Here is a 15974-nt window from a genome sequence, read left to right on the forward strand (position 1 = left end):
TCCCTGGACAGTTTGTCTGGGCCGTCGTTCAAATGGCCAGGCACATGCGCCGCCCTCAGCGAGCGCAGGTGCATCTGAGACCAAATAAGGAGGCGTTCCGTCAGATTGCAGAGATTTCTGGATCTGACACCGCCCTGACGGTTTACATAGGATACCACAGACATGTTGTCCGAGCGGACAAGAACATGCTGGTCCTGTATGAACGGGAGGAAGCACTTCAGCGAGTTCTCGACCGCTATCATTTCCAGACAGTTTATGTGAAAACCCTTCTCCTGGTCTGACCACTGGCCAAAGGCCGGTCTGCCCTCGAACAGTGGGCCCCAACCCGAGTTGGACTGGTCGGTCGAGATGACTTTACGATAAGAGATGGTTCCCATCATTACTCCCTGCTGGTACCAGTCGGCCACTAACCAGGGCTGCAGAGCTGCTATGCAGGCCTGAGTCACTCTGATTTTCTGGCCGCCAGACACCCGGCGGGACACGCGAGCATTCAACCAGCGTTGGAGCGGGTGCATGCGCAGTAGGCCCAGCTGGAGCACCGCTGCAGCTGATGCCATAGAGCCCAACATCCTTTGAAATGTTTTCAAAGGGAGAAAGCTGCCCTTCTGGAAAGATGCGGCTAGGTGGTGAACACGGCGCGCGCGCTGTGTGGATAAACGAGCCATCATGGTCACCGAGTCCAGTGCTATTCCTAAAAAGGAAATTGACTGGCTGGGCAGTAATGAGCTCTTGGTCCAGTTGACCGTGAGACCCAAGCTTTCCAGATGACTGAGAAGCACTGTTCTGTGAGATAGCAGTTCTGTCTCTGACTGTGCCAATATCAGCCAATTGTCCAGATAGTTCATTATTCGCAGCCCCTTACTTCTCAGGGGGGCGAGCGCCGCGTCCATGCACTTTGTAAATGTACAGGGTGCCAGGGACAGGCCGAACGGCAGGACGGTGTAATGATATACCTGACCATCGAAGGCGAATCTCAAAAATTGCCTGTGACGGGGTACTATCTGAATCTGAAAATAGGCATCCTTCAGATCTAGAGAAATAAACCAGTCCCTCGGGCGAACGTGCGCGAGGATTTTCCTGGTCGTAAGCATTTTGAACGGTCTTTTCGCAAGCACTTAGTTCAAATGTCTCAGATCTAGGATAGGTCTGAAGGCTCCGTCCTTCTTGGGTACGAGAAAATATCGGCTGTAAAAGCCTGACTCGCTCAGAGAAGGCGGTACCTTTTCTATAGCCCCTTTGCACAGCAGCTTTGCTATTTCTGCGTGAAGTAGTTGTGCTACTTCCGCATTCACTATCGTCGCGGTCCGGGCTTGAAAGCGCGGGGGACGGCGAATGAATTGAAGTGTATAGCCCTGCTTTATTGTGCTCAACACCCATTCTGAAATCCCTGGGATAGTTTCCCACGCAGCTATGTGAGCCGCTAGGGGGCGAATGGCCTCCGGGTTCAGACCGCCGGCATTTGCGGGCTTGTGAAACTGAACCGGAGCCGAAAGCGCGGTGCGCGCGCTCTCGGTTCTGGGCATTGGCTGCTCGCTGAAAAGCCGAAACCGGCTGATTTATGTGAGATGTCCCAATCATAAGGGATGGGGAACAGTCTTTTGTCATTTTTTTGACGCGCGAGCAGCGCTCCGGGCGGGAAAGCTTCCTGTAAGCGTGAGCGCGTGTGCGCGGGCACGAGACTTACAAGTGTATTTGATTTGTACGAGGGCGCGCGCACGAGTAGTGGGCACGGGACCTACATGTAACACAGATGATGCCCGTCTGGGTCATGCAGAGAGCTCGAGAGGGCTCTGCATGACGCGCGAACGGGGACACGAGGGCGGGGTAGCTCTCTTGTAACGTAAAGAGAGCTAGCCGCGTGCTCGTACGTGTCCCTCGGCCTCATTCTCAGATGCGACGGCAGTGAGGCTCGTGAGCGGCAGCTGCGCGTCGGTGAGGAGAGGCGGGGGGTGTTGAAGGCTTCGAGTCGAGCCCGCAGGGTCGACAGCGGAAGCGCTTCACAGCCGGAAGTGCGAGGCGTCTTAAAAAAGACACTCGCTGCTCTTTTAGAATAGGTTTTAGAATAGGTTTTAGCAAGGTAAAGGATACGTCGCCGGATAGCGTAGCTCGCACGGATGGCTGAAGGTGGCGAAGACGGCCGGCTTCCTCAGCGCTCTCCTAAGCTGGCTGTCCGCTGTTCGACGGCGGCGGTGGCTTCTCTCAGATCCAGCGATGCGAAGAGCTCGCTGAAGAGACGAAAATCAGGGAAGTCAGCCTACAGCCCCTAGTGTTATACGCTAAGCCACGCCCATTCTGGCGGGCTGTGACGCTATGAAGGCGCGAGCGCCCTTCATTGGGCGTGACGTCACGCCGGGCTCACTGGTAGGCTGCAGCAGTTGCCCGCAGGGCAGCCAATGAGCACGCGAGATGGCCTGCTCTAGGTCTGCTAGCTGCTGCACTGCGTTGACAAGGAATACAAAATTAAGGATAATTTTTTGGCTTCAGTATCTCGAGAAGATGAATCTTTCCCGTAGCGTAAGCTAAACTTACGCAATACGAGAGAACCTCTCGTAAGAGAACTCGATTTCAGACGCATTCTGACTGACAATGTCATTCGTTTTTATCCAAGGAATAAAAGTGCAATGGGAAATACATCTAACAGTTAGTTAAATTAAATCTTAAGTCCATGTCCAACTCTAAATTGTAAGGAACTTATATATTTGATTTCATAGTAACGCTTTACAATAAGGTTCATTTGTTCATTACTCATGTATGAACTAACCATGAGCAACACATTTGTTACTGTAGGCTATATCTTAGTTAATAATACAACTGTTAATTGTTTATTCATGCCATGTCATAGTCAGTGCATTAACTAATGATCACAAATACAACTTTTGATTTTAATGTATTAGTAAATGCTGAAATTAATATTAACTAAGATTAATAAATGCTGTAGAAGTGCAGTTCATTTAGCTAATTTTAACTAATGAAATCTTATTGTAAAGTGTTACTGATTCATGATAGCTAACACTGTCTTTCATACATATAATACATACATTAAATTTACAACATCAACAAAACTAAAAATAAATTTTCCATAATTACCTTCTTGATTCTCACTGTTTTGTTTGGTAAAGTAAATCATATTTAGTAATATTATCATAATTTCCCTAGTTTCATTTGATGTGTTATGCATTCTAATAATTGTATTAACATATTTTATTAGAATGCTACGGAAGCTTGTTTCCGCCACTAAATAAATAAATAAATTATAATAATTGGGACTCTTTATCTCACAATTCTGACTTTTTTTCTCACAATTGCGTGATATAAAGTCAGAATTGCATGATAAAAGTCGCAATTGCGTGTTATAAAGTCAAAATTGCGAGATATAAAGTCAGAATTGCGTGATATAAAGTCAAAATTGCGTGATATAAAGTCCCAATTGCATGTTATAAAGTCAGAATTGCGTGATATAAAGTCGCAATTGCGAGTTATAAAGTCCAATTCTATGTGGGGAAAAAAGACAGATTTTTTCTCACAATTCTGACTTTATATCACATAATTGTGACTTTATATCACACAATTCTGACTTTATATCACACAATTCTGACGTTATATCTCGCAATTCTGACTTTATAACACGCAATTCTGACTTTATATCTCGCAATTCTGACTTTATAACATGCAATTGCGACTTTATATCACGCAATTCTGACTTTATATCACATAATTGTGACTTTATATCACATAATTGTGACTTTATATCACACAATTCTGACTTTATATCACACAATTCTGACGTTATATCTCGCAATTCTGACTTTATATCACGCAATTCTGACTTTACATCTCGCAATTCTGACTTTATAACATGCAATTGCGACTTTATATCACGCAATTCTGACTTTATATCTCGCAATTCTGACATTATAACACGCAATTGCAACTTTATTTCACGCAATTCTGACTTTATATCTCGCAATTCTGAGAAATAAAGTCAGAATTGTGAGATAAAAAGTCGCAATTCCCTTTTTTATTTTTCATTCTGTGGTGAAAAAAAGCTTCCATAGAATGCCAAGGAAAGAAAGAATAGAAACAAAAAAAATCAAGAAGTAATTTTTTATTTTTATTTAGTGCCCTTTTTGGTTCCTCCGCCCCTGCCCTGAGGAGGTCTGTGCACGCCACTGTGTAGTCTAAACCACACAAACGCATATTTGTGAAAACGGGACGTCATGCGCATGCGTATTACTTTCAGTCTATAGTATTTCTTTACAATGTGACTTCGCCACCTACTGGCCTGGCAGCAGAATACAGCATTTTTATTCGTTTTCGCAGATCAGTGTGAACGGGATCGTTTTGACAATGTTGTCATCTGTAGCCTACACAAAAAATCCAAAAGAAAAACGTTTCTGTGATTAGTACATCGTTGTCGTGTAAACAGCACGGCAGGTTCCCATCCATTTGATAGATTTATTTTGTTTTAAATTAAATTGTATGACTTAAACAGCATTATCATGCTATCATTACATTATATTTTTTAATAGAAATAACCTGTTAAACATGACAGTTTTTAAGACATTTGTCCTTATATAGAACATTTATGGCATAAAGGGTTCTTTTTTGGGAACATTTATGGCATAAAGGATTTAAAATTAAAAATTCCATATAGGATTCTAGAATCCCATTGAACCTTTTTTTCTATGAATGTGGAGAACATGATCACCACATTTCTGTTATTAAAGCCAAAGAGACACCAAATACTAAAACATTCTCAAATTCACTCAAATATGCTGATAATATAATTATCAAAGAAAAGCTTGTATTAAATTCGAAAAGAAGGCAAAAAGGAAGCATTCCTACAATTTTTGATCGCAATGCTCAACTCCTTTCTCAAAAAATTAAAAGCCTCATATTAATGCAGAAAGAAAAAATCATTAGTTTCACACTTTCCATAGAGTTCACAGTTAGGTAACACTAACTGTAACTCACGGGTCAGATACTATATAGCACACAGTAGTATGAAAAACACATGACACCAAGATAACACCTGTTCGACATCAAAAACAGCTGGGACCAGTTCACATGCTCTAGGAAAACTCAAGGGATCGGGAGGAAAAACAAGCATATATGCATATTCAGAAAGTGTAGATTCATACCTCAGTTCTCTGAAAGTATCCAAACAAAGTTAAAGCAAAAGTCCAGCGTGTCAAAGCTTCCTAAAACAGCCCAAACACATACGATCAGCAGCACTGGAGAGACGCGGTCACACGTTGTACCTTCCAGATGTGTGAAGAGCCAGAAAGGGAGAGAACGCAGAAGAGGAAAGAGGAATAAGTGGTGTTGCCAAAAATTAACGTCTTCTGTTCCTCTTGAAAACAACTTTTCCATGATTGTAGTAGGTGATATATGAGGCCGGTGTGGATTTCATCTTCTTGGAAACATATTTGCGCATACAGTGAGTAGAAATGTTCTCACTTTAAGATATAAACAATATTATAAGTTTGTCATTCACATCATGAAAGTTCCTGAGCCGTTAAGAGACAAATAGGTCAGCCCAGAAGAACATGTGTTTTTTATTTGTCTTTTCGGTTTGAACTGCATCACTAATGCAGATCTTGGTAAATCCAATTGCATGTTTTAATTCACTTCTGACTGTTAATTCACTGAAATATGTGCAGCAAACAAAATTAAATTATTTTGTGGCATTTTTGTCCATGTCTATTTGTATGCAGTCTTAAAAGTTTAAAATTTCATCTGTGAACATTCACTTTCAGCAGATGTATGCATTTAAAAAATCTATTCTGAAAAAAAAAGTAAAAATTGATGAGTCATGTTGCACTTGTTGTCATGTTGTCAAATCAAATGCTTGTGTGAATGAGAAAGTCCCACCCCTTAAAGGGATAGTTCACTCCAAAGTGAAAATTAAGTCATTATTTACTCACCATGGTGTTGTTCTTATACCATATGCTCTTCTTTCTCACAAAAGGAAATGTTTTTCCAAAAGGTACTTAATGGCTGCCAATTCATAAGACTCTCCTAGAGTCTAATGCGGCGCTAATAGTGTCATGAATGTGCAGCTGTACACAGAAGACCAGCGGATAAGATCAGGGTTTTCTTTTTATTAATAAATTAACTTTTAGTTTGTTTTTCACCAAACCCTATCATATACTAGCGGTGTAACAGTACATGCATTTGTCCCAAACAGTCAGTCAGACGACGAATACAGTCAGTCACAGTCAATCCACACTCCAATCCAGAAGGAGGTGCACGCGGTAATGCAACACTGTTTGCTAACACACACAAAATGAAAAAGAGCAGAAGAAGAAGAAGACACGATCTACGCACCAACCCAAAACAAGCTTTGAGATGGCATGCGAGAGCTTAGCCTATACGCGGAGTTTCAATATATTGTGACGCGCTCCACAAACTTCCCGGAAAGGAAACTGGAACGGCAGAAAGCGGCATCCTGTCCTTTTATTTATTTTACAAAAGCACAATGTTTTGTTTTTATTGGGAGTATACATAAATAACCCTTTATAGTTTCAAATTATGTTATAATCTTATCTGTATGACCATAAATGATGGAGTATTTGAAGTTGTTTCTGCTATTATGAGAAAAAATAATTTGTGTCTCACTTTCCAGTCCTGGAATTAAGAAACCTCAAGTGCCGCTTCACTCTCTGTCTCCTCTCTTTTTCTCCGTCTCGCTTATCCCGAGATTTCTTGCAAAAGCGTCATATGGGCATGTAAATGTAATGATATCTTATCAAACCGTGACCCCCAAACCGAGGCCTACACTATGTAACTGCATGCATTTTGCAGAACATTTTTTTTGGTTGTGCTTCGTCTCTGTGTGACTATGTGGATGAATATGGTTCTTTCTCATAACTAAAGAGAGAGAGAGATTCTCCTACCGCTCATAACACCTTCACTAATAGGCTTAAGAGATATAACCAGCTTAGATGGAAAGCGGACTAGCAGAAGACATTCATACCCATTAACAGACAAAAAATAAATTACAGCACAACAACCATAGTGGAATGATCTTCACAATATATAATGCTTTACAATGAACACTGTTAAAGAGCTACATATGGCAATTTATGTGTTCAATAAAACACCTTCCTCACAAGTACAGTAATAAAAACACCATCATCTCTGCGTCACTTCTACAACATTTCAAATCCCTCAGTTCTCACCATCATTGAAAAGCCAAGCCGATGTTGATTCTTGTTTTATTACGAGCTCTGTCTCGTTTCTCTTTCTGACTCTCCTCTGTTCAGCGTTTGTTTAAAACAGGTTATTCTCCGGAGGTTGAAGATTGAACTGTAACCCCTGCCACACACACACACCAGAAACACACACCTGTACACACCAGACACACACCTGTACACACCAGACACACACACCTGTACACACCAGACACACACCTGTACACACCAAACACACACACCTGTGCACACCAGACACACACCTGTACACACCAGACACACACACCTGTACACACCAGACACACACCTGTACACACCAAACACACACACCTGTGCACACCAGACACGCAGCAAAGCAGCCTGAGCAATTTACCACGAAAACCATCCCGACAGGTCTCAAATATAAACACTTATTATATGCTTAAACACAAAAACACATTTTGGAAAAAGGACAGAACAGCCAATTTTATTATATTTAAAATGTAAGGCAGCAACTAAACTTTTTTAAGTTGAAATCAGGGCTCATTTTAATTTCATGTTGACCTAAGTGTACCATGATGTATCCAATGTATAAATGTAAAAACGTTGCATCATATGCAGAAGCAGGCATTATAATTCTGCAAGTTTTTTTTTTTTACAGGAAGAAAGCACTTTTTCATCCTTGGAAAACTGGACTTGTTTCTGGGTAGAAACGCAGGGACAAAGTGAACGGATAAAAAAACACATTTCACAGTCATTAACTCAAGACTGCAGCACTTACACACCTTCTGCACACCGAAATCTCGTAATTTCTATACAACTAGACAGTGGGGATTCGGGTCAGTAGGGTCACTGCTTTCTTTAGGTCTAATGTTCTGATTTTTGCTGGATGAAAAGGTAAAAATATATTTTACAAGCACTTAACCTGAAAAACTAAGGCACTTACACAGAGAGACAAAAAAAAAACACTTTCACATTTCACCTCTGCTATAACTTTTATAAGTAAAACAACTGGCATTGTACTATGAATATTGATTTTCTCATGTTCCTCATTTATTTTGTATTACATTATATCTTAGTCCAGCTTTTGACAAATAGGATTATTTTCTAGTCGCCAAATATCAAATTCACAACAGACAAATTAATTAACTATCTCATTAACACTAATTCACCAAACATGTTTTAGCACTAACAAGTCAAATAATTAACATGCCTTCTTTAACACAAACAACAGCCTTCAAGGCTCTTCTGAGTCAACTTGCATGATTCGGTTTGGAAATACATAACTATATTTGTTTGTTTCTTGGATGGTTCATTTACAGTCACATCATATCATAGTAAAAAGAACCAATAATGAATATACCTGATGCAAATACACCCTTTTTCTAACATATATACACACCAACAACAAAAAAATGCTGAAATAATTGCATTGATGAAAACTTGGTTATGATTTCCTGTCTCGTGAATGTCTGAGAGACACATGAGAAGAATTGGATGAAGCTTCCTCACACATTACACAGGTATTGCAATCCAGACATCATTCATTTATCACATTGCGTATCCTTTTTTGGGAAAATTAATTGATGAATACATCAGTGCATGTTAAAGTGAGTCAGACTCACCTTCAACACCCTGAACACATGAAATATGAATTCAATGATGAAACCTGCAAACATACTCGCTTAACCCTCTCCATCCAGTCACATTAGTATTTCAGCCAAATAAACTGGAATAAACACAGTTGCATTCATCCTGCAGATCACTCACTGTGACTCACATATTAAAGATGAATTTACAATCTAAACATGTTGACTATAAACATGAAATATGACACCAGAACTCAGCACCTTTTAAAAGATTTATCGGATATGACACATAAAAACAAAACCCGAACCATGTTGTTTGTTAAAGTGACAGTTCAACGTAAGATATTTTCATTTATTATTTTATATGACATAAAATACATCAGCAAAACCCGCTTGTGATTTTACTGGTCTTGAAAAGGCGGTTGCTAACAAGTTTCTAAATGTGACTACACATCATCTACTCACTTTCACAGACTCATTATGTTTATAATCGCACACTTGCAAATTATTATAACTCAAATTATTTACTTTAAGGGAAAATGTTTTTAAATAAAGACTTAAAGAGTTGTTGAAGCTTATTGGTGGTGACATTGAAGTCATGTGACTGTAGTGTAGTTCATTCCTATGTTTAGCTTTTTTTTACTTTTATTTATGCTTCAAAATTCATAAATGTTGGTGAAAATTATTATCAAGATGAAAAATCATTTTTACAAAAAAAAGTCGTCTATCAGAAAGTTTCTCTACAATACAGAAAATAAATAAGCTTAATGTGTAAATATCTCATCATAGTCAATGATTCTTAAAGCTGAAGTGTGTTTCTGTGACTCTAGGCTATAGCATCCCCAAACCAAATTGCAAAAACAATGCCTCAAAATTTCAGTATGACTCACTAGTCTCTGTGTATTAAACTGAGATAGAAGAAAGTATTTAAACACAGAAAGAAAATGCTTTAAGCGTTTTGTGTGGCCAAACATCTGCTCAGTTCCACAGTTTAATAAAAACTCCTCTGTGTCTGGTGGCTGATCTACGGAAACAGACCATAAAACTGATGGCCTAGATATGTATTTCCTGAAACAACTCTTCCTGGAGAAGTCAGTCTGACCGGGAAACACTCCCCGAGGTCAGTCCTACAGCACACATGAATAACACAATCTGAAACGCCATTTCCCTTCTTTTTAGCTCTTCTCTCCTCTGGAATTTAGAAGACTGGACATGATTTAAGCAGCAATAGATGCGTTGAGTTCGTCAAATGCGCATTTGATGCTTTTGATTGCATTTGAGATGCTTCAATTGTAGGCTACAGTGAAGGACGCTGAGAATCGTGGGATATACAGAGAAACGCAGGGCTCTTAACAGGCATTTCATGAACATGAACAAAAGCTCTATAGGACACTTTATGAGTAGAAGCATCAACAGCAGCTATTCCTGTGCATTACTTATAAAACCAGAGAAAAACAACATATATCTGTAAATGTAAGAATCTCAATCAATTATGACGTTGTACATTCCACATGTGTTTTCATGTTTACAGGTTTAAAAAGTGTCCAAGCACCCGCTCACTGTGTTTTAAACTCACTCCACTCCAGTGAACCTAATGTCAATGGCTTGAAATGAAATCAATGCAAGAGCACTTAGAATGAGCAGCAAATTATATAAAGCTATTTAGTAAGACAAAAAAATAACTCAGTGATTTTACCATGCAAGCAGTGTTAAGCATGATGCAAAGAGGACACACTCTTAACCATTAAAAATCAGTGTAAAGTGGAGCCTCGGGTCATGTTTTGCTTTTATAAAAATCACAGAGCTCCTTTATAGATGAATAACTCATTTCATATTTGATGATCTTTACAGTTATTAACCGGATCTGAATCAACAGACTCGAGCTGAACATTGACACTATTGTCTTTTCAGAGCTGCTTTACAGTAGAATTGAACTCTTTTTGCATCATTGAATCATTCTTTTCCTGTTTATCCCTGTAAAGCGGCTCGAAACAATCTATAAATGGTGACTTGACTTGATAAAATGCAACTTGAATAATTTAAAAAATAATTGAACTAATAAAAATCCCTATAATCAATTATTCTTTAGCATACAGTAATTTGTTAATATGCAACCTGTCATCTTGATATAGAGTTCCACTAATGTGCATTTATTGCCTATTTTAGCAGCTCATTATCAGATTTTAGAGTATAGTTATCAGTTTCATTTTAAAGTAATGAGACAATGAGGTTGTGCTTCAGTGTTTTTTACAACGAAAACCTACTTAAAAGCAGTAAAAATAAAGAGAAAGAAAAGACTTTTAAAAACATAAATGTTAATATTCAGCATTTATAATGGCATGTATTATCAAATTATTATTATTAATAATAATAGGCCTAAATAAAAGTACTATTAATAACAAAATAATAATGTTAATAATGTTAAAATAACAATAATAACATTTGAATAAAAATATTATTAAATTATTACCACTAATAAATCATTATTACTACTAACAATAATGAATTAACAATAAAATGAATTCTATATTATTACTGATAAATAAAGGAATACATTTATTAATTACTCTGCAAATAATAATAAAAATCTGCAGAGTAAAATATTTCATTAGCTTACCAGTAGGTACCAGTAGAACATTCTGGGTATAATAGTTTATGGTTATAATAATAATAATAAAAACAATAATAATAGAACAAAATAATAAAAAATAATGTTTAGAAAATAATTTCACATTAGGTGAACGTTCTGTGCCTGCAGTGCATATGTTTATGATTGACATCATCAGCTTTGTTTTGTCCATTGTTTGCGTGTTCAACAGCAGAGGATGGAAATATTCAGGAAACCTGATCGAATTTCTGCAAAATGCAAATTCACTTGGAAGAACAGTAGTGGCACAGAAACACACAATGGACCCTTTCACACACTGACGACGCGTTTCCACATGTATCAACATTTATCATATTATTAAATTTTTTAAACATTTTATTTATAATGCTATATATTACAACAACACAAATTAACGCAGCTAATTCAACAGCTGAGGGAGTGTCCGCAAATTTGACATCTTTCTGTCTCTTCTGAGCAAAGTAATCAATTTCTCTTGTTCCCTCGTTTGGGAAGTTGTGGAGAATCTATCAGGGATTCTTTTTATTTTGCTATTGCCGTTTATTAGCTGCCGTTCCCATTTACTGTTTACATTTACATTTATTCATTTAGCTGACTTACAATTGCTATATATGTCAGAGGTCACACGCCTCTGGAGCAACTAGGGGTTAAGTGTCTTGCTCAGGGACACATTGGTGTCTCACAGTGGATTCGAACCCGGGTCTCTCACACCAAAGGCATGTCTCTTATCCACTGCGCCATCACCACCCCTAAACCTAAAAAAAAAAAGGGTCCTTTCAGCTACAATTCAAATTTCCCTAATAATAATAATACTAATAATACTACAGTATACTATAGTAGTAATGCATGTGATCTGGAAGAAATAAAGGCTTGGCCTGAAGGAAAGAGAGAAAGTCTCAGCTGTGGAATGTAGGTCAGAGCTCGTTAACAGTTTCAGGGATTTAGTGTTTCAGCTGAAGTTTTCAAAGGAAAAACAAAAGCGTGGCAGGCTGGACACCGGCCAGTGGAAACTTCTGAGAGCTGGAACACACACTTACACTGGATCATCTCACAAGAAGAGCAAGAGAGTGATATACAGGCAAACAAGCTTCAACATGATCAGAGCACAAAGCAAAAAGAAAAAGCGGTGGTTTATGTTTGAATTTTTTCTTGCTAAATTAATTCTTGCTGAAGCATTAATAACTCATCCTTCCCTTGCGGATCAAAATGAACCTAAGCCCTAAAATTATACTTTTTTTTTTCGTCCAGAAAGCTTATTTCATTTCGATAATATTTTCTCATGCAATTGTTTTGGGAGATTTTTAAAAAAAAAATTTTTATTTTATTTACCTTTAAATTACTAGATTTAACCAATAAATAATAAATAATAATTTAGAAATTTAAGCACATTCCAATTATTTCAACTTATTTCAAAATAACTCACAATTTCATATGCCTAAACCTTTTAATTCAGCTCAAAATATCTTACATTGGGTGAAAAAAAAATAAGAATAACATACTCGATGACTAGCCACTAGATGGCCTTTTGCTCTATTTGGAGCGAATGAGCTGTTCCGCTGGGTCCTAAAGTCATTTTACTTCCGTATGCATTCAGATAAACATGTAGACATTATACATTTTTAGTTTGAATTTTGAGCATTTTTTTTAACAAACGTTACTTTTTTTTTAAATTTCAACCACAAAACTCCTCGAATCAACTCAGTGTTTTTTGTGTATTCGTGGTTCAAGTGTGACAAAAGTCATGGGGTCTTGGACCCCTCCGATGAACACTCACTTTTAAAAAACAATTCAGAAAGAATTTCCGGGTCAAAATGACCCAAGGGAAGGAACAGGTTTAGCAGACCTGTTGTAGCAAGCAGTGCGTGGCCGAGAGCTGTGGGAACAGAGCGGGTGTTAAAGGGAACTATGCAGGTTTTTTAGCTTAACTGAACAGCTTCGGAGTTATTGGAACGGTTATATGACTTTTTTCGGGTTGAATGGTGGCCGTCTCCCACTCTGGCTTTTACTAATGCTCATTTAGAATAATAATTTTGTATGATTTAGATATTAGATACACCCTTAATCAATCACACATGTACAATTTTAGTTAATCAATTATGCAAAGTTTAAGTGAATAAATATATGAAGGAAATATAAATACACTTTAGAATCAATAGATAAAGGAATAAAATGACTACATGCAAGCTTAAATGTTCAATTCTCTCTATACCTTGATCAACTGTATAAATTAACTTCACAACTTTGTTGAAAATTGACTTGCACTGATATAGCAAGACTTTTTCTTCTAGTTGTCCTCTTTCATAGACAGCCATTTTCTTCTTGCGGTGTAAATTTGTTTAAATTCTTAATATTTTTCATTTTTGTAATATTCTACAGAAGAGAGAAGTGAATCGCGCTGCTTCTCTCGCGAGAAATTAATCGCAGTTTCACTTTTCTCTTTCTCAGTGTGTGATTGGCTGTTCACTACTGATGTCACACCTAAACTCCTAAACTCAGGATCAAAGTCTGAGTTGACAGAGAAAGTTGATGATCAGCAACAAAGCCTGGTTGGATTGGTTTTGTTTTGTAAACTCTAAACTAATCCGGTAACCCTGAGTTTGTTCAACTACCATCATGGTACAGGCCCCATGACTGGACTTCATGTTGTTGTTGTTTTATGTGTACGTGCGGCAGTCGTCTGTGAGGGGCTGCCACTTTACTTTTGTTTTTTATATTTATTTTATTATTACAGTTAAATTTAACTCCTTCATCCCTTATCAACCTTGTTACACCTGTATGCAAAGTGACTCAAATTACACTTAATAAAATCCTCTTGGAATAACCTGGTTATTGAGGTTCTACAATTAATATAGAGAGCTGTAGTGGTGACGAGTATTTGAAGGCCATCCGTATGTCACAGACTGAAGGCTTTTCTCCTCTCATCATCACACAGAACATCATCCATCTACAGAAAAAGTGAAAACAGACACTTCCCATTTTCATGAGAAAGATTAAGTTTATTTAGTACAAAAGTATTTTAGCATCTGATGGGCAGAATTCAGTGACGTGCATGGGAGAGACACATGAAATGATGCTCCAATAATAACTGAAGGATACAATAAAATATATCCATGCACTGATTTTATGGACATGTTTATAGTTGGTCTGTTTTATCAAAGCAGTGACATAGAATAAACCTAGGATAACTATAAGGATGAAAGAGAATGCATTTCAATGTTGTCGTACGTTTAACAAGACAGACATCCATCCATCAAAGCCCAACACCACCCACGCACACACACACACACATTAAAATCCTTAAACACACCATTTTTTAACACCATAGATAGGCATTGGGGAAATTGATCCACACTCACATATAATTGAAAAAGTTATGGGTACTAATCAAAGGAAAACCATATCAAAGTTATCAAATCGATCTTATTAAGAACAGTATTAATTCCATAGTACTTATCAGTATCTATCAGTGATTCATCATTAAATAATTCACCCAAAAATAAGATTTCTGGCATCATTAACTCACCTTCATGTTGTTCCAAACCCATTTGACTGTATGAAGTTCATAAGATCTTTCGTTCATACACTGCAAAAAAATTGCTTTTTTAGTCTTGTTTTCCAGTACAAAGAGCTAACAATTCTTAAATGAAGAAACATTAACGTGAGAAGCCAAATTACATGTTTTATTTTCTGAAAAACGTATCAAAACTAAGTGACTTTAAGCTTAAAACAAGAAAAAAAAAGTCAGAATTATCTTGTTTTTGCTTTAAATTCAGTTAATTTTCTGAACCCGTTATTTTAAAGTCTTGTTTTCTGAAAAATTTAAGTAATAATGATTTTCAAGTAAATGTATCCTGATTTAAAAATGTTTACATATTTGTTTCTGGAAAACAAGAGAAAAAAAAATACTGAGAAAGAAAATCATTTTTTGGAACGTGAGAATATAGTGCACGAGTAATATGAACTACTTTTATGGGAAAGTTCTGGAAAACGGCGGTGAGTAAGCGATGACCATTTCATTTCTGGGTGAACTATCGCTTTCCCTGGTTAGAAATGATCACTACAGCGCAGAAACACATCCGGTCTCTGACTCCTGTGCAGCTACTCTAATAGAGTGAACTGTGGGAGGAGCTACTCAAGGCCCCGCCCTCTCCACGCTTGGCTCCGCCTCTTACAGTTTGGCTTTGCCTGGCTGCAACTGCAGGGTTTGAAGCTTCATGGCCATTCCCATGTTTCCAGTGATCTTCAGTTTGCCCTGAAAGAACGCCTGCATGAACAAGAGGACATGAAACCGTGATTAATGATTTTGATTTTGAAGATCTTAACCTGCTGAGGCACAGCAATTCATTTGCAATTAGAATGTGATTTTATGTTACAATAAAGGCACTGATTCTGTTTTTCAATTGCATAAAAAAAAAAATTTGCAAACAAATGCAGAAAGAAGACCAGTTACTATTCAGCCTTCAAAATTATGTCTTTACAGTTATGTCTGTAAATAATGTCATCACTGTCTGTTAGAGTTTGAATGCTGAACATTTTATTAAATGGAATTCTTCGGGAAACTTTCAAATTTAAATGAAAAACTGA

The 15974-nt window shown here is 37.7% G+C and overlaps 2 protein-coding genes across 3 annotated transcripts in view; both read right to left on the minus strand.

The window, feature by feature from the left end:
- The window catches only part of podn (podocan), a 44175-nt gene extending 38387 nt beyond the window's left edge, over positions 1-5788 (minus strand). The window contains exon 1 of one of the 2 annotated variants that reach the window (XM_077219107.1): positions 5142-5788. The gene's annotated coding sequence lies outside the window, so the exon portion shown is untranslated. The remainder of the gene's footprint in view (positions 1-5141) is intronic. The other variant, XM_077219108.1, reaches the window with a different exon arrangement.
- Positions 5789-14365: 8577 nt separating this feature from the next.
- scp2b (sterol carrier protein 2b) overlaps positions 14366-15974 on the minus strand; it is a 16204-nt gene continuing 14595 nt past the window's right edge. Inside the window, exon 6 of the mRNA XM_077219178.1 lies at positions 14366-15654. Coding sequence (XP_077075293.1) covers positions 15559-15654 — 96 coding nt within the window. The 3' untranslated portion in view covers positions 14366-15558. The remainder of the gene's footprint in view (positions 15655-15974) is intronic.

The sequence above is a fragment of the Siphateles boraxobius genome, unplaced genomic scaffold, assembly GCF_051911475.1.
Source record: "Siphateles boraxobius isolate OS27281-9 unplaced genomic scaffold, OSU_SipBor_1 77, whole genome shotgun sequence".
NCBI lineage: Eukaryota > Metazoa > Chordata > Actinopteri > Cypriniformes > Leuciscidae > Siphateles > Siphateles boraxobius.